The 25,621-nt window shown below is 36.3% G+C and overlaps 1 protein-coding gene across 1 annotated transcript in view; it reads right to left on the reverse strand.

The window, feature by feature from the left end:
• The window catches only part of LOC144451299 (pleckstrin homology domain-containing family M member 2-like), a 62,688-nt gene that overhangs the window by 27,181 nt on the left and 9,886 nt on the right, over window positions 1–25,621 (reverse strand). Inside the window, exons 2-8 of the mRNA XM_078142102.1 lie at window positions 23,600–23,706; window positions 21,746–21,855; window positions 20,479–20,578; window positions 19,938–20,025; window positions 16,903–18,347; window positions 15,995–16,064; window positions 15,257–15,347 (exon numbers count right to left, since the gene is read on the reverse strand). Of these exons, the coding sequence (XP_077998228.1) occupies window positions 15,257–15,347; window positions 15,995–16,064; window positions 16,903–18,347; window positions 19,938–20,025; window positions 20,479–20,578; window positions 21,746–21,855; window positions 23,600–23,706 (2,011 nt within the window). The remainder of the gene's footprint in view (window positions 1–15,256; window positions 15,348–15,994; window positions 16,065–16,902; window positions 18,348–19,937; window positions 20,026–20,478; window positions 20,579–21,745; window positions 21,856–23,599; window positions 23,707–25,621) is intronic.

The following is a 25,621-nucleotide window of genomic DNA, read 5'->3' on the forward strand; positions in this document are numbered from 1 at the left end:
AGTTATGATTCATTATATTTGTGTTACTTTTATTAGTCCTATTTAATGAAATATTGTTCACCTTATCATGTATCTGCTCAGAGTTGTGTAAACTTTCGTATTTCGTTTTGTATACTCATTGTAGGTTTTTCTTGTCTTCTATTGTCTACACGTTGAGTGCGAATAAAGTCTTGTTATAGAGTGAAACACGTCTCTTCACCGCAGTCATTCAGTGATCCCGTCACAGTCAGAAAATATACATTGATCAAAGCAGTAATGTTGTTGGCTACAAGAAACGTACTGACGATGGGAACTGTATTAAATAACATATGCAACATGGAGTACAGAGGGAAAAGAGTGAGGACACGAAAGAAGTCTCAATATATCTACCACTCAGCAAAAAGTGTAAGTTTAACTTTGAGAAACACAATAATAATAATTGAGAAAACATTCACTGATAGCGAAATATTTTAGTTATTTATCTACATGTATGCACTTTGTGTTAAAAACAACTTAAATTTATTATTGACTGGATTACTTAGTTGGGTGTGCAATTTTTGACCTGTTGAGAACAAAAGCTGCATCTCAGATGGTTAATAGTGCACAAAATGGTTTATGTAAATTTCATAGCCCTTCTCAAAAACTTTCAGCGGGCTTCAGGTCTTTCGATAAATAAAAGTAAAACAGAAGCCTGGGTAGCTGGAGATTTAGGGTTGAGGAGCCACTTGGTATTAATTGGCCGAATCGCCTGTAAAGATTATCAGCATCTTCTTTTCCTATAACTTGGTTAGGGCTTATCAGGAAAATATTTCAGGTTCCTTCAAGTCCATGAACGGCCTGCTCAACCTATGGGGTTGTAGAGGACTGACTTTGATAGGAAAAACTCTTGTTATTCCAAAGTTTATTTATTTGTTCAATATAATTTATATCAAGATGGGTGACATCAAAGCCATTAATAGAGCAATCCACAGTTTTATCTGGAAGGGCCTAGACAAAGTTAGTAGAAATTCTTTAATTGGTGATATTAAAGACGGCGGATTGGGCATGATTGACATTTTTGCCCTTTACAAAGCTTTTACAATTTCTTGGATAAAGCGTTTTATTTCAGAAGAAATTAAACATCAATGGAAGTTACTTGCAAATTTCTTTTTAAAGCCACTTGGGGGTAAGCTTGTTTTTCGGTGCAATTACAAGGTTAAATTACTTCCAATTGCACTGTCAAAATTTTACCACGAAATGCTTGTTTTTTGGAGTGAAGTTAACCCCTGTAGTTCGCTCTGTGTCTCAGAACAAGTTGTGTGGAACAATTTGGAAATTCTCATTAATAATAAGTCGGTTTTCAGTTCTTTTTTATATAAGAAAGGTATTGTATATATAGCAGATATTTTTAATGATGAAAAGACACCCTTAATTCATTAGGATGTAATCTTAATCACTTTCTCTTCTGGAGAGGAATTCTGCATGCAATCCCTTTTCTTTGGAAAAGAGGTAGTCCAGTGCTCATTAGGCCAGAAAGACCGATTAGTTTTATCTCCAAAAGGAAAATTGGTTCCACTTGAAACGTGTCAAGTCAAAACTATTAGAAAACGTACAACAGGAGATTATTTCATTCCTCCGAAAAGCAAGCTTTTCTTTTCTGGCTTTCTCGATATTTGCAACAGTGATTGGGTCCATTACTTTTTACTGCCTTTTAAAGTTACTATAGAGTCAAAATTACAGGAATTTCAATGGAAGATAAATCACAATATTTTATATACAAATACTATTCTTCACTATATGAATCCACCTAGAGTTAATAGTAGTCTCTGTACTTTTTGTAACCTAACGGACGAAACCCTTATTCATTTATTTGTGGAATGTGAATGTACTACCATTTTCTGGAACAGTCACTTGACACTGTGGGGCGTGGTCCTACAAACTCCATCATCGTTGTCAGCTAAACAGATTCTTTTAGGCGACAAGTTCTTTTCACACTTGTTGAACCACATTATATCGATAACAAAAAAGACCATTTATGAATGTAAGTTATCAAAAACTATACCATCCTTTAATATTGTGAAATTAAATGTAAGACTTGCAAAACAGATTGAGTGCCATATTGCCAAGAGAAAAGACTGCCTCCCAAAGTTTTGTGCAAAATGGGACAATTTTGAAGTTTAAGTGAATTTTTCTTCCCTACCTCTGCATTGTACCTTATTTTTCTCAACTTATTTTAGATGTTCCAAATGGTGCCACGTGTTATTTTTGCACTTGTGTTGTTGTAATTTGTCTCTCTCGAAATAAAACACTTAAAAAAAAAAAAAATTTCATAAAATTTCTTACTTGGGGTAGTAGTGTCCGTCCCCACCTCTAACTAAAGTCCAGCTATCTTTGCCATTTAGTCAGCTATTAAGAAATGTTTTGTTGATGAATAACGTTCCAGTATTAAATAAATACAGGATATTTATACATACACATACACTTTCATATTTTCAATTTAGATCAATTCAAATTCATGTCAAGGACAGACTGATGTTTTAATGTTTGAAGTAGAGGATGGTGAAATAGATACTACTAAATGTGTAAGTATGCTTTTAATATGTCACAATTGTGATGATAAAGAGTATTTATTGATTGGTTCTTTACTCCACCTGTCTTATTTGATACGCATTACATGTATGTTAATGACCAGGTGTATCCACTAACTCTTTATGACCAGGTGTATTCACTAACTGTTAATTAACATAGTCTTTAAATAGCGAAGAATACAGTGCCACGTCGGCTGTTCTACAATTGGTGGGAGTTGAGGCAGTCCACGGCTTGTTCCCGAAGTTTTCTCAGTGGTTTCGTCAAGGAAGGCCTGTCTTCACTGTAGCTGTCTGGAGAAGTGTCGTTCTTGTGTAAAGTTGGACATTGCTGAAAGTAAGCGGACCCTGATAAGTGGTATAAAATGGTGCGGACATTGGCGTAAAAGTCTGGAGAAATACTTTGAGGACAGATTGGTACAACAGAGGAACCGTGAGTAGAAGTTTGTCCGACGTAGCCACCCTCAACACTCAATGAACTTGCCGCCCTCGGCTCTGTACTCGGTAACAGTTTGTGTGCACCACCGGTAAGACTAAAAGGTCGTGATATTCGACAGTCAAGTCGCCAGTCAAGTCTGAGAACTGAACATTTTGTTATTTAGAACATTTGATGAACTACTTTAGTTGATAGGTTTGTAAGTCCTGTAATACACTTGCAAGACTTATTATTATAGTATATTTTGTTTCATTACAACGGAATTAAATAAGATAGTTGTTAAGTGTAATGCTGTGTAGTGTGCTGTGTTTGACCGTATGTTGTTTCGACTGGAAGTTGTGGGGAAAGTATTTAATTGTGTGCTATTTGGCTTCTCTAAACTTTTGGTTCGTAACACAATTGAATACAAACAATGATTAAACATACCATAACCAGAGCTCAGATAACCAGTTTGATTGAAAGTTTCATCAAATTTGCTCTCCTGTGGAGATGTATTTTAAATTCAAACTTTGATCACCGATACTACTTATTACTATTAGTTCAAGTGTAATAAGAATGTTGCAGTACTTTGTATATTAATGAGTTATTGTGAACATTGATTTTCCAGATATCGCAAGTTACGTAAAGATTCTTACGGTCTATCTGCTGACGAGTTTTATGTAGAATACCATGGGAAAATGTATCCTTATGATCCGGAAGTGATTGATGAAGATGGATTTTGGATGCTCTTCCCATCTCAATGCAAGGAATTATTTACAGTGATCTAGTAACAGAATTTGCCGAACAATCCTTTTCTGCCTGAAAGCTGGAATGTTGATGTCTCGTCAAATACAATTCTATTCATTAACATCAAAGTGTTAGAAAACTCTGTCCCAGTCATTGAGAAGTCTATATCAATCTATCCTGATTTATCTATTTCAATATCTGTACATGGGAGACTGGTACAAAAAAATCACAGTTTGATAGAAAACCAGGTTATGAAATCAAAATGTCATGTTTTGAGATTGCTAGTCGGATGTAAATAACCACAATATCTGTTGTGGAAACCATGATACTGACTTTATAAACCTAATTCCATAAGGAGCTTGTCTTGCAGACAAAGTACAGATTGTCTGGATACAGAGAAGATTTTGGATCAATTAACCTCAGCAACAGGTGTGCAGTACACACCAACAATATGGTCAATTCATTGTGACTTCCTAGTAACTATTAAAAGAACGTTGTAACTCATGTTCCAAGTACAGAGCAACACTATGTAAAATGAGAATCAGAGCAAAGGAAGCAGACGACAGAACAAGTTCAAACTCAAGAACCAAATATACCAGTCTTAGCAGAGAAGAGTTGTGTGAACGCTTAAAAAACACTAAGAAAGATTTTGTTACGGTGCAAACAACAAATGAACAGTTAAGAAAGGCAATAAATCAGGGTGGAATCCAACTTTCTTCACACACAAATGACGACTTCAATACATTTATGATGGAGCAATCAAATACTGTCAGCTCAGAGTATCCAACTCAGTCATTTCCAAGGTTGTTTTGGGAGGAACAACTAAAAGCTAATGCAGGCAAAATGGCCACACAAATGCAAATTATTAAGTGGTGTCTTGCCTTGCATCTAAAATCTGCTGCAGCCTACAAGACCCTGAAAGATGCTGGCTTCATCAAACTTCCATCTGAAAGAACCATCTTTGATTATTCACATGTGGTAAAGGGTGACACAGGCTTTCATCCAGGTTTTTTGTAGCAAATGGTTGATGGATGAACTGCAGGAATGGCAAAAGTACTTTGTACTATTCCAAGATGTAGTTAGAATAAAGGAAGACTTTGTTTATGACAACTACACACAGGTGAACAGGTGGGCTTTGTAAACCTAAACACTGTTGGCAATGATGTGATGAACTATGAACTTTTGTGTCAGACTATAAACGGGGATGACAATTATAGTAATTCATCTAACAATTCAGCGACCCCTTTGCCAAATGATCCGTGGAGTAGCTACTAATTTCAAGTATTCTTCGCACACTTTGCTACATCTGGTATAGTGGTACAAGTACTACGGAACATGACCAGATGTTACACAACTGGTTCCGATGACAATGTACTGTTTATTCAATAGGCATGGAAACTTTACAAAAAATCTTACTTTTTTCATGAACACATCGCTATAATATTGTACTACTCTATTTTATCATTTATAGAAGTCAGAACATCATATTTTTGATAAGACCCATTTGTCCTGTAAGGTGTGTCGTAGTGGCTATTTTAGGGTATTATCATTAAAAAAGACGAAGTGAAAAAAAGATTTGCCAATCTGTGTAAAATTCCTCTAACGAGGTGTTGATACGTATATAATGCTCCTTTTTGTTGTCATTTGTGAAGTATGGCTGTAAAAAGCCAATTTCAGTGGAGAAGGCAAACTGGCGCTAATCTTGCGATTTTTTTTTACGTTTTCAGCAATATCGTGAAAGCTGAGTTTCAGTCATATTTTGCAAAACTCGTGTATACCATTTTTATTCAGACGTACGCGGGTTATGGGATTTTGTAAATAAACATGACCACTTCATATCGCTCTCAGTTAAATCTATTTCATGTTATGGAAAAGGAACAAGGAGTTCATAAAAAAACGATGCATATAGTTTTACCATGATTTCTCTTTTGTACAAAATAATGATAGACTGAACTTATATTATGTTTATAGAATGTTGTCATCTTTACAACTACGCTCAACACCAATGCACGAGAGCGACTTGTTCAGTAGTTGAAATGGGAAGTTGTTTCGCTTATTTCATTAGGGAATGCATGGTTTGATACAACTTTTTGAACTCCGATAAAGGTTTATGAGTAAATGTATTGCAAGAAACCCTTTCTCATGGAAGCAGAGTACAGCGTCATTGTGTCTGTGGTATCAGGAAATTGGGCAACTGTCAGGTGTACCTCATGTACCTATGTGCGAGACTAAATGGCGCTACATTTAAAACCCGAAAAAAATTCCCACGGTTGCTTATCACTCACTAGTGGTCTGAGTTTATCATTGGTAAAACCTCAGCAGTCAGTCACAAAACGTACGTACTTCGAATATGTCGCACTCCGAAGAGCCGCCACGCAAAAGACGTATTCGAAAGAATAATGAATTGCGTGGCCACATAGAATACATTGCAGGTAATATTGATGAGAAGAAAGACATGTACAGCAGTTTTCAACGAATGAAGGTTTTTTTTGGCAACGGTTCTAATTTTAATGTTTTACGAGAAGTTTTCGGTTTCGTTGAAAAAAAGAAGACTCGTATCTCATCAGGGAGTAACGACTACCACGATAATGGTGATGGTGGTGATGATGATGATGACGCTCAGCTGTGGCTAGCTAATGTACAAGCTTCGAAAGAAGAAAGTGAAGAGCAGCTCTTCGTTACATCAGCAACTGCAATCACCAATCTCGTACAAAGAGTCCACGCACATCGCAGTAGGTGTAACAGTGTTCTATTACCCCAAAAAGTGGCTATGCACGGCCATGTCAGGAGAGTAATGATGGCATGCAAAAAAAAAACACTACATGACGTGGAAATCATCACCAAACATGCCAAATGGGATTTTCGTCGCTAACCACAGGTAAGAGGCATTGAAAATGTATTTTTACCTTTATCATGTAATATTTTATTTGGGATTGTTGTCAATGAATACGTGTTCACCTGGGTTTCTTTTCAAAATATCATTTTACAATTTTCCCCAACTTGAGTTATGCCTACCAATCACCATACAGTTCCTGCAACGTTATTTGTCCCGTTTTTTGTAGACTTCTTCATGGCATGGCCACCTCAGGCATCAGACCCATTCAATACCAACGACTAAGTGAATCAGCTAATATTGGTACTGTGACAAAAAGGGTTCGGGAAAGATGTGAGTATTACATGTTACAATCTGTATATTATTGTTATTCACATTATCTTTCATGTAATGATGTTAAATTGCAGATACACATCGATGTATCAGCCCACACTTTTGGTGTCGTTGCTGGTGATATATCATTGTTTTGTATTTATCTGTGTTGCAAATATACATTTGTGTACCTTTTGCTGTCGAGAAGATATACAATTATTTTCCTCATATTCATGCTCCACGGCTTTGGTTTGCATAAAGTTATTCTCTTCTGCATATATATGTGTATGTATTATATTCTTTGAGAACATATCTGTTTTATTGTTATGTGTATTAAATTTGCTCGTTCGTTCAATCGATCATTCGTTTGCCCGTTCGTTCACTAATTCATTCATTCATTCATTAATTGATCATTCATGTTACTGACGCCCGTACCATTGATTACTCTTCTAGTTTTTGCAAAGTATAGCGAGTCAGTAGCAGAGGTTGCTAATAACTCTAGAATGGATGCTCTCCATCAGGTAAGCGACACCAGATGCAATATTATTTTATGGTTGCTCCTCTTAGCTGTTTTCGATACATAGTCTTGTTATAGTTACCATTATTCATTACATACATACATACATACATACATACATACATACATGCATACATACATACAATAATGGCATTTGTTGTCTATTCTATTGGAGTAAAATATCTAACATCTGTAACACATCTATATCATTCTATCCTTAGGAAATAGCAGTTACGGAACGATTAGAAAACCCTGGCATAGACATCATGTCTGACGCAAGACATGGTACAAGACGTAACTCTAAGCACTCGGATGTTGTCTTCCTTGGAGACAGGTTGGTTTTGATGGAAGTGATTTGTTCTATATAACATTATCGTTAGAGCTGAAATTGTGACCTCATTATTGTATTATTTACTGTTAACAAAATTTGACTGTGATGACCTATCATTTTTCTGAAACACTATCTTTTTGTTACCGCCAATTTATGTTTTCCCACAGGACCCATAAAGTTATTCCAGCTGAAGGAATCACACGGACTATGGACCCATGTTCCCAGAGACATGAGATGCTCGGCACAAGAAATTTTTACGCCTGGTGTGATGATGAAGGTAAGATACCAATCTTTCTACGCTATTTACGAAAAGAAGTTATTTGTTAGAATAAGTGAATATAATGATTTATTTATATTGATTATGTATTGCAAGTTAGATTAAATTAGATTTTCTGTGTCTTTAAAAAAGGGATACCGATTCATGTGCATGGGCATGACCGCAATGCGTCAGTAAACAAGTTCCTCAGAGAAGAAAGACTCGACACTGTCAGTGCCAATGACACGTGGCATGGTGCAGGTACATGGTGAGTATAATCCAATTGTTTCCATTCTACTCACTGAACCATGTAGGAGACTTTGCTTAGTAGGGAGACTTGAAATTTTTAAAAAGGTATCCGACACTACACACGTTCTGTTTATGTAGGATTTTATTGAAATACAAAAATGTACATGAATGATGTCACCCAGTGTTTGACTATCAGGACATATTTTTTGAGAGTAAACTTGTATTACCTCTTTTCGCACATCGACCAGTGAAAACAAAAAGAAAGTATTAAGAAACATGTGCATTTACCTTATAGTAACTAAAGAGATTGGCCGAAAATTGAAAGCTATCAGTTCTGGAACTAAGAAGAACCGTGGCAAAACATGGCATCCGGAACTCTCGGATAAAGGTAAGAGAGCCATATTGATCACTCACAAATGATAAACTTAACATAGAAACTGACGTGCTTGTGTTGTGATCCCTGGGTTACGACTCATACTAATCATAAGATGATATGGTGAAGTGTACAGAAAAAAATTGTATATTACTAACTGGAGTGAGCAATGGAGGGTTGTTATTGTATACTAATGTGTTCTCATATCAATATAGTTGCTGGCATTAGAACACAGTTCTTCTGGTGTATGAAAAACGCACGAGAGTCAATGGGAGACCACGAAATGGAGGCAGATCGCCGAGCTGAAGCTTCAGTGACATTAAAACAGAGCCTTGATAACATAATTGATCATTATCAGGTTTGTTTTATCCATGTTTTATAATACTTGTAAAATTACAAAAATATAAATAATTGTTTCCGAAGATATTTTGTTTTGGTGAAGTTGTATAATTTAGCAAGATCTTTATATTTCCCAGTGTGACTACATTTCAACTTCAAGGTATTATCCCAAATTCCGTATCATATTTATACTACATGTGTCACTTTGATATACACATAGTTTGGAATGGAATGCGAGATGGAGCAAACATTGTAAGCTAACACTTGTGAACACAGTCCCTCTAGCAATAGTGAATTTAACTACAATATGATAATATGTGATCTCAATTCATCACAAGGTCCTTATATCAAGGAATGTGGTTACCTGTTTGTCTAGCAATCTGCAGTAGGATATGTACCAATTTGCAAGACTTTGTAACATCGCTCTTTTAAGTAATATTGTATTATATTTGCAGTGTCGAGACACTCACTATGTCGAGTCATTCAATATGCCGCACTACAATTTCATGATAAACGTGCCGTGTTCGGGGATGACAACTACCGAATGAGAACAGATATGGCCTGCCTTGATTGGGTTTTGTATATTCAAAATTAACTACAGACAGATATCTTTAGACTGTAGACAGTGGTTCGTGCCTTCTTTTGCTACATTTCATCTAAAACAAAGTAGTCGCCCCGCCTCTTTGCACTGCATACTGATCATGATATTAACAGCTCGTGCCTCCGCACTCGCTCTTCATATCATTATCAGTACGAGTTAGTATTTAGTGTCACAGAGCGAGGCGACTACTTTGTTTTCATAAGCACGAACGTCTGTTCACAGTGTAAGATATCTTCGACAAATAATATGAATGTAGAACGATTTATATGTTTATCATAATAAAAGTTTTATCAAGTCGACAAAGACACTGGTCGTATATTAAGTGTAACCTTCCCTGACGGAAGGCAAGCATATAAGCATTCATATACCAGACTTTTATCTGTAATACTTTGCAGGATTTTTGTCCAGGGTACTTTCAAATTCGACAAAATGAATTAGAAAAATATTAACAAAGTTATGTTCACGTGACAGTTCTGTGTGAAAGGTGTTGGATTCATCACTGTCAATGATGACTCTCGAGCCCTACTCTTTTGAAATGATTTCACTTTGTGTTGTGGTAATGTCATATGGCAGTATGTCACCTAACAAAATATGTATATCCTGGCAGTGTTCTCGTGTTCATATAAATAATATACCTTGAAATTCTAATCCAGTTGCTATTTATTGTATTTATCAACAGAATGAAAATGTCGATAGACCTGCCACTTCGGAGAGATTGGTTAGGGACAGTAGACACCCACGAAGAAGGAAGGCTGCAAGAGCGTTGATGAAGAAAATTCTACACTGGCGGACGCTCATTTGGAGGCACGAAATGGCCAAAATTTACTAGCTGTGACGTGATTTTGTAGTTTTAATAACTTTAGTCCTGTAGGCCAGAGAATGACTTTTGTCGTATTTTTTGGGGACGGTTCCGTTTGAATGAATGCAGAGTGAAATTGCTACAAACATTGTACATTGTCTTACAAATTATACATTTTATGTTGGGATCATCTTGTGATAATGAGGTTTTGTTTGCGTTCGATTCTTCGATTAGAGTGTTTTCTTTGCAAAAGTAACTACTTTTATATATATATTGAGGATTGTAATGTTCTGAAATCAGTCTTACTTTCAGTCCCAAAAGATGCTATGTTGGCGACGTATGGATGTGACTAGCACACCTTCATCAGGCTAAACTCATACTAAGAACATAACCAGTATTTACAGCGCAGGTCTGAACTTGAAGAGGGCAAAGGGAATTTGTCAGATAACAAAATGAGAGGGTAACAATATGAAATATCTAGTTTTGAATTCCTGTAGGTTCATAGTCATTAAGTCCCTGAGGATACATTGTTGCGGCTCTGTATATCCATATACTTTCCAATTGTTTCAGTATCCGGCAGACGATCGTGGCTGTCAGTCTCAGCATTATCGGATAGAGTGTGTCCTGGCATTCTGAAGTTGGATAAGACATAAGGAGATCTGTCTATTCTGTTCGTTTTGATATTTGACCATTCATTCTTGTGAAAAGGTTACGTAGTCTGGCCGTGTATTGAATATTACACTTGTGACAGGCTAGGGTGTATATGACATTACAATTTACGTCATTCCTGCCGTGATGAGATTTCTCTGTAACCGTGTATTGAAAACTTTTGTGCTGTGAATCAGAGAGAAACAAGCGCACATTGCAGTGTTGCAAGGCTTGCAACCCCAAGTGATTTGTTGAGTTTTCCTCGCACTAGACAATGTTGTTTTCGGAATTACAAATAGGTCTAATATAATCTATTCGTGTAGGCAATTTCGTACAGCACATTCGCATGGAAAATATAAGGGTCAGGAAGCTATTATGTGTCTCGGTTATATTATTCCGCCCGTTCGAAGATAAACATTAACGCTAAATAACTGAATCATTGCGTGATCAAGATCCGTAGTAGGCGTCGAATTTGTTTCCAATTTACCGTTCCAAAGTAACTATATTGTACTGTCCTGTATTCATACTCTTTGCAAAAGACAAACAATATGAGTGAACAACATGTAACCGATATGTGTGAAAAGATGTTTATATCTTGATAACTATCTGGGCAAGATTAACAGAATACTCCACCCATTAAAACAAAGGATTTTGGTTGCGTCATATCTGCACATGTGCAAACCCACTTCCGTAGCGTGAACACATAGCCTGTTTGGACCTTGGCCTTTAAGCGACTTGAGGTAGCAGGTGTAAAGGTTCTAGCAGTTACCTGTGATGGAGCATCGCCCAATAGGAAAGTTTTTTCAGATTACATTATGAGCCAGGTACTCCAAGGGATACTGTGGTCTATTCAACACACAATCCATTTACAAATGAGGAAAGAAAACTATTCTTTATATCAGGTGTTCCCCATTTGATCAGAATAGTACATAATTGCTGGGCCAACTTGTTTGCTCAAAAGAGAATTGCTGGGCCAACTCATTTGTTCACAAGAGAAGCTGTAGAATGTCGCTAAGTAAATTTACCACTGTAGGTAGTATATAATGTACTGCTACCATATCTATAACTAAACTCATATCGCTTCATTATCTTGCAATGCAATCATTTCAACTACAGCCAATCTATCAACATCAACTCTACATTTTTGCATTATATTTTGTGATTTTTTTATGGTGACAGTATTTTGACTGTAACTTTACAATATTTCCTTTCAGAGAAATGGTAAAGACATATCATGGCTCCATCTTGTGTGAGTGTTTGAAGAACAGAATGCTGCATTATACAGAACTGTCCATAAACTGACAAGAACCCATGTATATTTGACATCATTTTCTGTCATGAAAGTGAATCTAGCGGCACAGCCACAGGAATTTGTCAGAAATGTAAGGACATTCTAGACTGCATTAAAATCTAATAGGTTTATTTTACTTGTGCTGTTGTGACCTGTTGTGGTTCTACATACCATAGATTTAGTAAATTCATATGACAGTTACTGTATCTGTGCACAAGTCTCTAAAGTATCTGCGATTACTTATGGTGTATGGCCATATGCTTCTTCGATTTGAGCTCAACAAAATATTTTTAATTAATATTCTTAATATATCTTTCTTTGCTTTTGTAGAAAAATTGAAAATCATGTATCAAGCTAGAAAATTCAAGAGTTACAATAATACAATTAGTTTTCTTCCAAAATATTTTAACACAAATACTGGTTTGAATCGACATGTCAGAGGTAACAGTAAAGTAAGTGGCTTCAACCAGCTGAATACAGTGGTTGTGTGGAAAAGGTTAAGACATTGACTGTTAAGACAACTGGTTTCGTAGAAGGTGACGGAGTGAAAGTGAAATATAAAAGTGCACTGTACAAAGCTGTGGTCATTGACATGACTGGTAAGTAATAACATTTCACGTAAAAGCATAGACCCTTCACCAACTATGGTAAAAGCAAAGATCATACCTTCCTCTGGAAATATACGCCTCGGGAACTCTGCCAAGCTTCGGGGACAAAGCTTGTCCGAGTTCTCCGGAGCGTATATTCCAAGAGCTACATTATACCCAATTTGCCCTCATCACTTGTACAGATAGATTTGATTTTACCCTATATTGATTCAAGGGGTTGTCTTCCATGTTATGGATCTATGATATATCGTTAGTAAAAAGGGTCAAAATCAATGTTTGTGTCAAAAGTGTTTACTATATAGTAGTAGGCCTAATGATGTAATTTTTTAGATTCTTAAGTACTGATGTGTACCGTTTACTTCCATTTCAGATGTGAAAAGAAGAAGAGTGGTTAACCCAGACTTCTCATCAGATGATGATGATCTTCCTCTTTCTACACTTATTACAGGACCAGCACCAAAACCACCACCACAGCCACCACGACGACCACCAACACCGCTACCACGATCGCCAACACCCTGACCACCACCAACACCACCACCACAATCGTCAACACCACCACCACCAAGACCACCAACGCCCCCCCACCACGATCGCCAACACCACCACCACAACCACTAACACCACTACCACCACCATGACCACCAATGCCGCCACCACGATCGCCAACACCACAACCAACACCAACACCGATTACGACACCAGACAACTCCCTTTCCTTGCATTAGATGACGCTATATTTGAGTCGCTCAGACTCGGGGGACCAAGCTCTAAGAACCTGTTGGTAATAGTGACGCAGACTCTTGAAACTGTTCAAGCATTACTTAGAAACCAAAGCAAACTCGCTAAAGATGTTGCAGAGATCAAGGAAGTCTTGAACTTGGCCCAAAAAGAACATCAGGAAGAGGAGAAAGAGTTGGTCGCCGCAACCCCATACAATCCCAACGTCAACACACGCGAACTGTCAATAGCCGCAGCAGCAGTCAGACAGACTTGTCATGCTGGATCCCGTGTACGCGGCCAGGAATGGAGATGGCATCATACTAGGATTGGTGGACAGTGGCATAACAATGAACTGTACACATTATGCTCAGATATTGCAGTGTTGTGGGGGGTCAGGACAGAGACTGATTTTAAAGTTGTTGTCGTATGTATTCACGAAAGAGGAAATGTGATCGTCAAATTTATATGGGGGGAGGGTTAAGTGCGGGAATGTTTTTGAGGATAAGAGAGAATGTTAGACGGAAGGTGCATGAATGCTCTGTATGACCAGGCAGTACTACAGTTCCCGGGGTATTTAGATTCGCAACTGGATAAATCGATGTTACGTAATGCCATCAGTGATAGATGTAGACAGACATACAAAGTAAAGAACTTCAGTGAGAATTGTAAATACTTGTTTGTATCTGTGTTTCAGACATTCAAAATAAAGAAGTTTCATTGTTCATTGTAAATACTTATCTTTGTTTGTATCTGTATGTATTTGTGTATGTGCATTGAGATATGTATTTGTGTATGTGCATCGAGATATACTCTCAGTCCACTTATCAAGTTGAAATGCAATAATCCATATATTATTTATTACACTTCTTCACACTAGACAATTTGTAACACTACTTTGTCATTTATGATCAGCTTTTTGAATTTCTCTATATTTATATCCGTAATAACACCGGCCAAATTCTGTTATCTCGCGTTACTTTATGTGATCAAATGTAACATCGCGACTTCGTACATGAACAAAGGCCCCTAATCAGGATTAAAAGATTATCGCTATAGCAAATAAAGTGACATCATCACATCATGGGAAAAGCCGCATTTCTAGTCTGTCTTTTTAATGGTCTGAGGTATATCATAATACAGATTATATGATGTACATTTGAAATCTAGAGGCAAAAACTGAGATACGTGTCTCGGGTAGAAGAACAACCCTACACTAGCTAGCCAGAAATTAATATTACATTTGAAATCTAGAGGCAAAAACTGAGATACGTGTCTCAGGTAGAAGAACCCTACACTAGCTAGCCAGAAATTAATATTACATTTGAAATCTAGAGGCAAAAACTGAGATACGTGTCTCAGGTAGAAGAACCCTACACTAGCTAGCCAGAAATTAATATTACATTTGAAATCTAGAGGCAAAAACTGAGATACGTGTCTCAGGTAGAAGAACAACCCTACACTAGCTATCCAGAAACTAATATTACATTTGTTGGATACTTGCATGACACTGAAGTATCAAATGAAACTTTAATTCCAAACACAAATTTGAAAAATGTGACCAGAAATCTTTGACTGCACACTTCAGTATCCCTGGTTGTTAGGGAAAATCCAAGGATGGTAATTCAATGATGAGAACACTTTCAAAGAGTGATAAATTTGAGTAGAGCCTACCTTTCCTGAGTAAATACATTGATTGGTCTGTTAGTAAGATAAAGACAGGATCAACTTCTCCTTCCATATGACCTGTGTTCATTCTAATTAGCTGTCGTAACAAAATACAGTAGAAACAGGATTATAGCATTTATCTGATGGGACATCATATTTTTACAGACACACAGAAAACTTTAAACCCGAAATAATATACATACAGAGGTGCCGCACACATTTGGGATTTAGAAACAGACACATATTAAGTACTTTTCTTATCAGTAGGAAATTCACTAATTGAACTCATTAAAATCAAGTCCATGTGTAATCATTACATTAGAAGTCTGTTTTTACTGCACTGTGAAAGAATAGCAATGTTTATCACTGTTCGATGTGATTGGGTAAAGGATCCTGTTGTGTTTATTGTGTCTCTGTTATTGTTAGTCCAGAGTTGATGTATGCGTATAGTCATGTATAAAATATCATGCTCCACTTTCATATACAGAAATGCAATGCCAACCCCATTTCTCCTGTAATAGTAAAGGGCAAGGCTACCTTGTGAATTCACTTTCTTTAAAGTGGCAGTGTGGATGAGGATTGGATATTTATTTTGGATTTTTCAATTTATAAAACAATTTTATCATGGCTTTCTATGTCAAAAATCAATGTGAAACAATATAGACCAAACAATCTTTCGTTTTGTTTTTATGATAAGCAGACTACATGCATGCTGTCAAAAGACACACAAGTCAGAATTCCTACCTTTTGAAATTCTTCACTTTCAGTTTTGAATATCTCCAGCATAAGATAAAGTTTGGTATTATTGTCAATTCTGTAAATTATAAATCATACACAAATATAAATACAAAAGTTCTTTTTTCCACAGTTTATAATATCCAAGACACCCAGCCTCACATGAATTATTAGTTGAGCTATAATTTGAAGAGACAGATTATTACCATCAACCAATCACAAGAAAACAACAGAGAGAATCATGAAAATGTTTAATTTTACATTTTACAGGTACATTCATGATATTTTCCCAAGGCTTTTAATATTCGATCTTATTCGTAATTGGACATGAATTCTGTTTTAATATTTTGCTCTTCGACTATTTTTGATATGTTCTTACCTCGATCTCTTTTTTATCAGTATTGACTGCATTTTAATTCCCTTTTTGGTAATAGGCTGCCCCACCCAATGCTTTTTAAACTTCTCCTTTTAACAGAGTATGTGCCTCGGAAATGAAAATCTTCACACTTTTGTTATACTTTGTTCTAGAAAACTCAAAATCAAATCCATTCTAGTCTCTAGACTATTGAATGAATGAATGAATGAATGAATGAATGAATGAATGAATGAATGAATGAATGAATGAATGAATGAATGGATGGATGGATGAATGAATGAATGAATGGATGGATGAATGGATGGATGAATGGATGAATGAATGAATGAATGAATTGGATGAATGAATGAATGAATGAATGAATGAATGAATGAATGAATGAATGAATGAAATTTATTTCACCAGATAACAAAAATAAGCTACACTTTCAAAGTACATACATGTGATACATATAAACAAAACAAATACAAACTAAATACTTTAATTGTTATCTGATGTGGACCATGGAAATACAGATAATAGTAGAAGTACTATTACTTACTTCATATCGGCATCATTTGTCAATTCTTGTCTTTCAGTCTTGACTTTGTCTTCTTTTGAGATTGCACCTTTCATCCTCTGATCACTTTCAGGATTGTCATCCTTTTCCTCTGCAATGCTCTTCTTTTCTCCATCATCTTTGTCATCTCCATGACTACCAGCACAATCTCCATCCACATGAGAGATGCAAGTGTCCTTCTTAACTTCATCTTCATTTGTAGAGCTTTGTAAGTTTGCATTAATAACTTGTGTGGCATCCACTGGAAGTCCTTTGTTGACATCATCGTCAACTGTATCTGTAGTAACCATGGCACTAGTTGCCTGGGAAACAGCTGTAAATTTGTCTCCATCAATGTTTAGTTGGTTATCCTCACTATCTAATGTTTCACATTTGATATTGTTACCTGGGGTGTTGTTACTATAAACTTTAGTAACAGTTTGTTGTACCTCCTCTGGCAATTTATTTTGGCATACTTCTTTCGAATTGTGAGAACTTTCTGCAGTTTTGGGAAATGTTGTGTCTCTATCTTTTTCATCCTGGACCTGTTCCTGCAGTACTTTAGCAGCTGCTTCATTTGCAAGCTTTTGTTTCACATGCATTACATGTGCATCAAGTGATGTGACATCTAGTTCCTCATTGGTTACTTGATTCACAGGTACAACCTGATTGGACAATTCATAATGATTGACACTTGAAGGCTCTTCCAGCTTTTGAATTTGAATTTCTTGTGCAGTCTGATTGGCTAGGGCATTGGAAGCTTCTTTTTGATTGGTTAACTGGAACCCATTGCTGGTTTTAGTCATAGTGTTAGTTCGATCGCCCCACATCACAGCTTCTTCAATGACAACTTTCAAATCATTGATAGGTGAAGGGAATTCACTGGAATTATTCTTATTAAGAGGGGACTTCTTCTTTTTTTTACTTTTCTTTTGTTTCTTACCGTTAAGGTGAATGACCTCAAGGTCTGTCTGTCCAGTGTTCGAATCACACATTGTTTCAATGCGGTTACTACGAAATATATGTCCGAGTGACGTTGGTCTTTCGGGTTTGTTTTCTTTCTCTCCTCCAGCTTCCCTTTCGTCTTTTTCAATGCCTTCTTTTCTGTCTTCACTTAGGGGGTACTCTACTTCTTTTGTTGCTGAAGCTAGGGAGTCAATGCTATCCTGTCGAGTGAAATAAGGATCATTGCTAGTGACGCTATGAAAGCCGAAATCGGAAGACATGCCGTCGAGATCTTTTGAGGTCAGTGAAGAAACGTCTGTGACGTCACTGGGCGTGACGGGCTCATCACCGAACTGTGAACCGATGTCATCTTGTACTCCACTGGTGAATGAACTAAGTGACATCGTATCTAAACTATGATGCGATATTCTATCGTATTCGTCCTCCGAGTCTGTCCGTTTCTTGGCTGGTAAATAACTAGCTAAATCTAAATAGGGTACACTCTGTCAAAGAAAAATCAAACAATATTAAGCATGCAGGCAGGCCATTATAAGTAGATAGAGTAGCAGTGAAGCAAAATACTACCAATGAACATTCATTATGTATGCTGATGTTACCGGGGGGGGGGGGGGGGTGCTGCTACTCCCTTTGATGAGCTGAAGAGTCTAAAATTGGGTCCACTTCAGTGTGCCCTCTAAGCCAATTTGACATGCCACAATTTCTATTGATGCACCAAAATTTAGTGATCCCCTCTCTCTAACTATGTGGTGAGTCAAAAGAAATGCCAGTTTTTCTCATTTTGACTCAGAACAATCGGCTATCATTAGAGGGAACACTTGTCCACTCTGCATTATTTTTTATTTCGCTTTGTTTAAAATGTGATCCATTGTCCTTTACCGAATCATAACTGTGCCATCAATTGCCTGAAAATGTTGCCTCTTCAGGGAAAGGTATTTTTGTCTAAACTTCGGTCTATTTAAAACCTGTAATGGTCTAAAATGGAGAATTGTTCTTTGGTCAAAATGGGTCTAAAATGAGGGCCTGGGATTGGCAGCACAGGCCACACACCCCTAACAGAGCTGGCCACTGGTAACCCCCCCCCCCCCCCCCCCCCCCGGCGATGTCCCTCTACAATTGAAGTCAGAATAAAGAAAATACTTTTTCCTCTAAACTTTTGATGAACCCCATCATTGTATATTAAATGCAAGCATCCAATATGTCAATTACGTTGTTATAACTTAGCATCTCAGCTACCCAGCAGTAGACATGCTGTAGAACATTCCCATGGCATGCACAAAATGCACATCAGCTTTGTATGCCCAATCAATGTTATGAGTTTGCCAAGGTCAAAATCAGTAAGGTGCATTCATGTGAACACTAAATGATTCAAAAGAAACCTTTCATTTTCATCTCTGTGTATAATTCTGAGGAGACACCCCAAACCAATGACCTAAAAGAACGTGTGTATTCAGAAGCATGGTGCCCTCAACAAATGACCAAAATGAACTTTTGTTTTCTACTAAGTGAATCCCAACCTACATGTAATGATCTGAATACACTTTTGTTTGCTATCTACACAACAGTTAATGTGTCTGTGTGTTCTCATCTGTGAAACTGAACTTTGTCCAAGTACAGGCAGACAAGCCTCTCTGTAAACAGCAGTTCTGAACTTTGCAGTACATCAAAACAAAATTATACAAAATTAGACATATGAACTGTTTCCACCTTTACAGATTTCCGTTTCTATGGGAATGCTTTTACTCAAACGCTGTTTTTGTTCTATAATGCCATGCAAATAAACTCTTGAAACTCAAAGGCAGTGCTGTAATAGCAAAATTTTCAATAGCAAAGTGCCTGCTAATGCTTTACTAGCAAGTGACAAGTGAAAAAGGACTGAAATACATATAAACAAACTACATTCATTACCAATATTAATCATCGCGTCAGTGTAGAAAGGTCGTATCTACAATGTAACTGTATATGCAGATACGACCTTACTACACTGACGCCATGATTTCTTTACAAAGTTAAAATCCTGGTAGTTGATTTTTTTAAGGTCGTATAAAAAACAACTTTTAATACCGATAACTTACCAAGTCGAGGTCAAAGGTTACATAATCTAAACCAGAAGCGAGGGTTTGTAGAACCATCATTCTCTGGTCATCCCTCATGAGTGCATGTCTACAATGTAACAACAAACAAACAAACAAACAAATTAGGATCACGTATTCATTTGACTTCTTATGAAATAAAAGAATTTAAATTAAAAAAATATGATCATCCTTCGCCAGTGATTGGTAGACTCACATTACGAAGATTTCAATCTATATGTCCTGTAAAATATTTGGGAAAACATTTGGTACTTTCTCAAATATGTGCACAGCATAGACAAACAACATATACCATACAAATTACTAGTGCCAGCTATGGACAAAAGTCACTTATCATGTGATCCCATTTGTCTGAAAAAAATAACCTTAAATAAAGTAGAGAGAGAGGTGATTCTGAATATGGACAGTACACCTATGTCTAAAACATTTTGCCAGGACCTCCTCTCGTCTCCCACCAACCTATCCATTCATCCTCAACCCCCTCTCACTCTCCTCAGTAATAAAATAAAGATATATAACTTACTCGACGTAAAACTTTCGTATTGTCTTCTTATTTTCTGCTATACACCTTAGATAACTTTCAACCAGACTTTCATTCAGAGCAATGTACAACCATGCACGGCCTGGCAGTAGACAAATGTAAATATTGTTATTTACAAACAACAGCAATTTTTAGTTCAAGTGATTTTTATAGTTAGATGCTATCACATCTGGATATTATTTTGGAGAATATTGATTAATTAAAAATATCCAGTGAAAGACATGAACAAGCAAAACAAAAGGTTTTCAACACAGATAGTGTTTTCTCATTTCTCATGCTGACAAGATAGACTGAATGAACTTGACTATAATACATGTATATAACAATTTCTACTGTGGGTTTTAGTCTTATCCTCTACTTCACAGAGGTAACAAGTTACTATCACTTTGTCAATTAACTAAATGTTATAATTGTATTCAAGTGATTTATTAGACAGTCTGACAAATGGACAGATAGAATGAGACAGACAGACAGGCAACAAATGAACACATAGACAGACAGACAGACATACATGTACAGAGATAGATAGACAGACAGACAGACAGACAGACAGACAGACAGAGACAGACAGACAGACAGAGACATGAAGAGATAGCCAAAGAGACAGAAAGACAGACAACTACAATATAGATAGACAAAAAAACCCAGAGAAAGACAGACAGACAGCTAGAAAGGCAGACAGACAGACAGACAGACAGACAGACAGACAGACAGACAGACAGACAGACAGACAGACAGACAGACAGACAGACAGAGACATGAAGAGATAGCCAAAGACAGAAAGACAACTACAATGTAGATAGACAAAAAAAAGAACAGAGATACACAGACAGACAGCTAGAAAGGCAGACAGACAGACAGACCAAGCCATAGATCCTGATACAGACCAAGTCACTGATCCTGCGACACCAAATCACATTGTAATAAAGACCCAAGCCATGAGATCCTGACATTGGTCAAATCACAGTATCATTCTGTAATACATAATTCATATGATTGGTACCTTTGCCATGTGATCTGTAGTATAGTAATTTGGCAACTTGAAATATAGTACATATTTTACATAAAGTGTAATGGACAGACATGCTTAAACACAGAAAGTTACAAAGACATCCTGACACAAAGATGATGTGACAAAACATATACTGAGATGGGATGACAGAGAAAGACAGCAACATTGATGCAAGCATGGACACAAAAATGCATAAATATCAAAATATTAAATTTATAATTCATATCTAAATCCTACCTCTACCAAGGTCTGTAGTTATATTTGGCAGGATTGAAATCTGTCGGATAATATCTTTCCTGGTGAAATGTGGGATAACTACCCAATAGCCTGGGGTGACATGACGTAAGCTGAAGTAAAAGACAGCACAATACATCATACTGTTGGTAATTGTGTTAAAGGGGAACATGACTGCATGAAATACAGACCATTTCATAAACTTTGGGTTCTGGACAAGTCATTTGAATCATGATTTTACATACATTGTACCTGTGATATGTATTACACATGATTGCTATGAAACACTGAGTTGAGAATTGTTCCTCATAAGTCCTTGCCATGAGTGTCGGCAGATGCATGCTACATAGCAAGGTCATCAACTGAACAATGAATGAGGAACAAGCTAACCACATGGTGTTTCTCCGTAATACCATGTAATGTACAAATGTATGTGTTGTAAAATAATGAAATTACTCACGAACCAAGATTTTACATTGATTATATCACATGATATGAAATCAATACATATTATATTATTATGGCAATGCCATTCCAGCAAGTAAAAGTATTTTCCTAAACTTTGGGTAATTTCATGATTTCGCATCACATAAATTTCACTTGATTGCCAAGAAACACCAAATTGAAAACTCTTTTTCACCTCTATTGTTTTAGCAGTGATACACTGTTGCATCATGGGACTCAACCAACATGAATATGAATTAGATGAACAATGAATATTCATGCCCCCTTAGTATTTATATCCTTCAGCTAAATACTAGTAGTCATATGCACTGGTTGTCTATTAAAAATTATTTCCGGGTTCATTTCCCTTTACTGATAGCCATACTATCTGACTACATCATGTCTGACTTTAATATCCTTCTACTAAAGTTACTAGTCTAAGAATGAACACACTGTAACTTTCTAGTCCATCTCAGCTCTGTTAAAATGCATTAAACAATCCTTCAATAGATATTGGAGTCAAAATTAGAAGTTTAGAGGTCTAAAAAGTTACCAAATTCTGAAAAGTTGTCTTTTTATTTCAATCACATATATAAGGGTTGAACAGTGGTTCTTAGAAATCAAGGCTTGTCGTCAAAATAGTAAATTTTGTACTTTATTGAGTCCTAGCCCTACCCACTAATCAATCATAATTTATTAGTCTTTCAAAGACACACATACAACTTAACAATGGGTATTTATTTCGGATTTTTAATTTTCAAAAGATATTTACGATTGTTTTGTATATGAAAAATCAATGTGAAAGGACATATACCAAGTTTGTGTTTTTACATTAATAACTTGAAAAAGTACAGAAATTTGTATTGCTATTGTATGTACAATAATAAACGTTCTACACTTTTTTTCATTGCAATTTATTGATGTACAAACACGAATTTGGTCAATGCTGTTTCACATTGATTTTTCAATTTGATAAACAGGGTGGAGTTGTTTTAAAGATGAAAAAATTCAAAATAAATACCTATTCGTCATCCAATCGCCACTTAAATTTAAAGAGACAAGGGCTAGTAAGTTTATAAACTTTTTACTCAAGTGAAAATACTTATAAAACATTGATTAAACTACATTTATTTAGTATAATATTAATGTCGATTCTATGACATTTCAAGTTGTGTTCTGACATTGTTAAAGAACAGTTAATTCTATAGCAGGATTTCGTCAACATTTTAAGATCATATTAAAAATTACACATCACATCATTTATAAGTTATATCTCCATACAGAGTTTGAGTTCAGCCAATTGCAAGTGATAGTACTTAACGTATGCTTCAGTATGTAGAATCATACAAATACCTTTCCAAAGTGTAACAAAAATTTCACTCAAACACTGAGCTTATGTAGTTTTAAACTTACCCATGTAAAAGTGCATGGTCTAAATGTTCTACTAGTTTCTGTACAGGTCGGACTTCATGGTTCAATACAACAGGTTGATTGGTAGCACCAAGTTGTAGACCCTGGATCTGAAATAACACATAATAAAGAGTTGAATTATTAGAAGAGTAAACTCATAACAGAGAAGGGCTAACTGTACAGTTTGAATATCAAAACAAAATGATGTTTTCTTAAACAAAAGTAACTTTTTAGATTTAATTTGCATAGTGAACAGATTGACAATCCACTGACTAAATACATGTGCCCTGCACCGGTCAAGACTTCAGTAACATCCCCATAGATTCTTCTCCATGCCTGTAGCACTATAGCCCAGAGACTTGGCTTTCTCAGTATCTGACTCAACATATATACATCGTGGCTCATCAGATTGTCTTTGGGCTAATACTAATAGCACTACTGTGTTTTAATTCATGTTATATTTGTAGAAATCTACCTCGACTGTGAAGTGTGATGAATAGTTTGGACTGGTCTAGCGTGTCTACAACACTGTGTTTCTGATAAATCTCTTACTAACTCTCATCTTGTTATAAGCCCTGTCCACATACATGTATATGAATCGATTTCGAATCGAATCAAATTGAATTGATTCAGTTAAACCGGTTCAAAATCAGTTTATGTCCCGACACAAAATGTTAGAAATGGTTTTGAATCAATTCAGTTTGGTGTACTGTCCCGACACGTTAAATTTGATCTTACTTGATTCAATGTCATAGTCACAATGCATCGTGGATCATTGCTATGACAGCATGCAATCAATTCAAAATGGAGTATTTGCGGGAAATAACTTTGTTGTCAAAGTTATCCATCAAATGAGGGCTGCCAGAGCTCGACAGTTATTAATTGCTTGATGAAGGGCTTTGGATAGATGAATACGAGTTTATCATGACCATGTTGACTGCTATATTATGGGTGAAGCAATGCCATGATCGATTTGGGCCAAGTGACGTAATATTGACTATGATTGAACTTTAGAATGATCGAGAATAGCTGACAGACTTTAATAGATACTTGACATACATGTACACCTTCGCCAACACCTTCATCGCCTCTTTGGAGGGCCGTATCATTTTAAAAGCTAATGCACAAGAAACATAATTCTTTTGTTTTAGTTCATTATAGGAAATGGGAACATGAACGATCTGTCCTATTGCAATGTTAGCTACTTCATCATGTACCATTTACATGGTCATTGATAAATACAAACTCAACTTGCAACGAAATTCAAATTTTGAAACATTTTCATAATCTCTGCAAAATATGCTTTCAACGGGAAACTGTATTTACCAGTCCTCGTGCTTTTAAAATCTCCAAGTTGTTTCTGTGGTTTTATTCGCCCGTTTCCGCAGGCACTCGGTCCATTTTAAACAGGCACTGCACAATGATGGTGATGAGCATTGACGGTTTTCACATATTTCAGGTATCACATGAAAAAATGTACAAATCTCTCCAGAATAACTAAAACCATATTGCTGAATAATGATTTTTGATGATCAATCTTTTTATTTTCACATCAATAAATGGATTTAATCAACACCAGTCAATTGATCAACTTGTTGTGAATGATGAAATAAATATCTGAACACTGTACATAACAGATTACGATTGAACTGATAGGATTCACAGTTTGTACTGACAGTGAAAATAAGTTGTTCATATCGTGGCCCCAAACCTTACTCCTATGATCGACCATTGATATTATACTTTACCAGCTGACTAACGGAGTTCAAACATCAGAATCTAAGTGAAATCATAATTACATGTACACTGCTATTGGAAACAGTTCTGTCGATAACGAGTTTGTTTGATGCTGTGGCCTTGTGTTATGACTGGACATTAACATGAAGTTATCAATCAGTTGATTTTAAACTAGATGGCCTTTGAATTATTTTTATGGCCTTTTAAACAATTATCTACTGTTATGTGAAAGAGTACAATGTACAACATTACCTGAAAGGTGACATACATACACATGTACACAAGTAC

This window comes from Glandiceps talaboti, chromosome 21 (genome assembly GCF_964340395.1).
Source record: "Glandiceps talaboti chromosome 21, keGlaTala1.1, whole genome shotgun sequence".
Classification (NCBI taxonomy): Eukaryota; Metazoa; Hemichordata; class Enteropneusta; family Spengelidae; genus Glandiceps; species Glandiceps talaboti.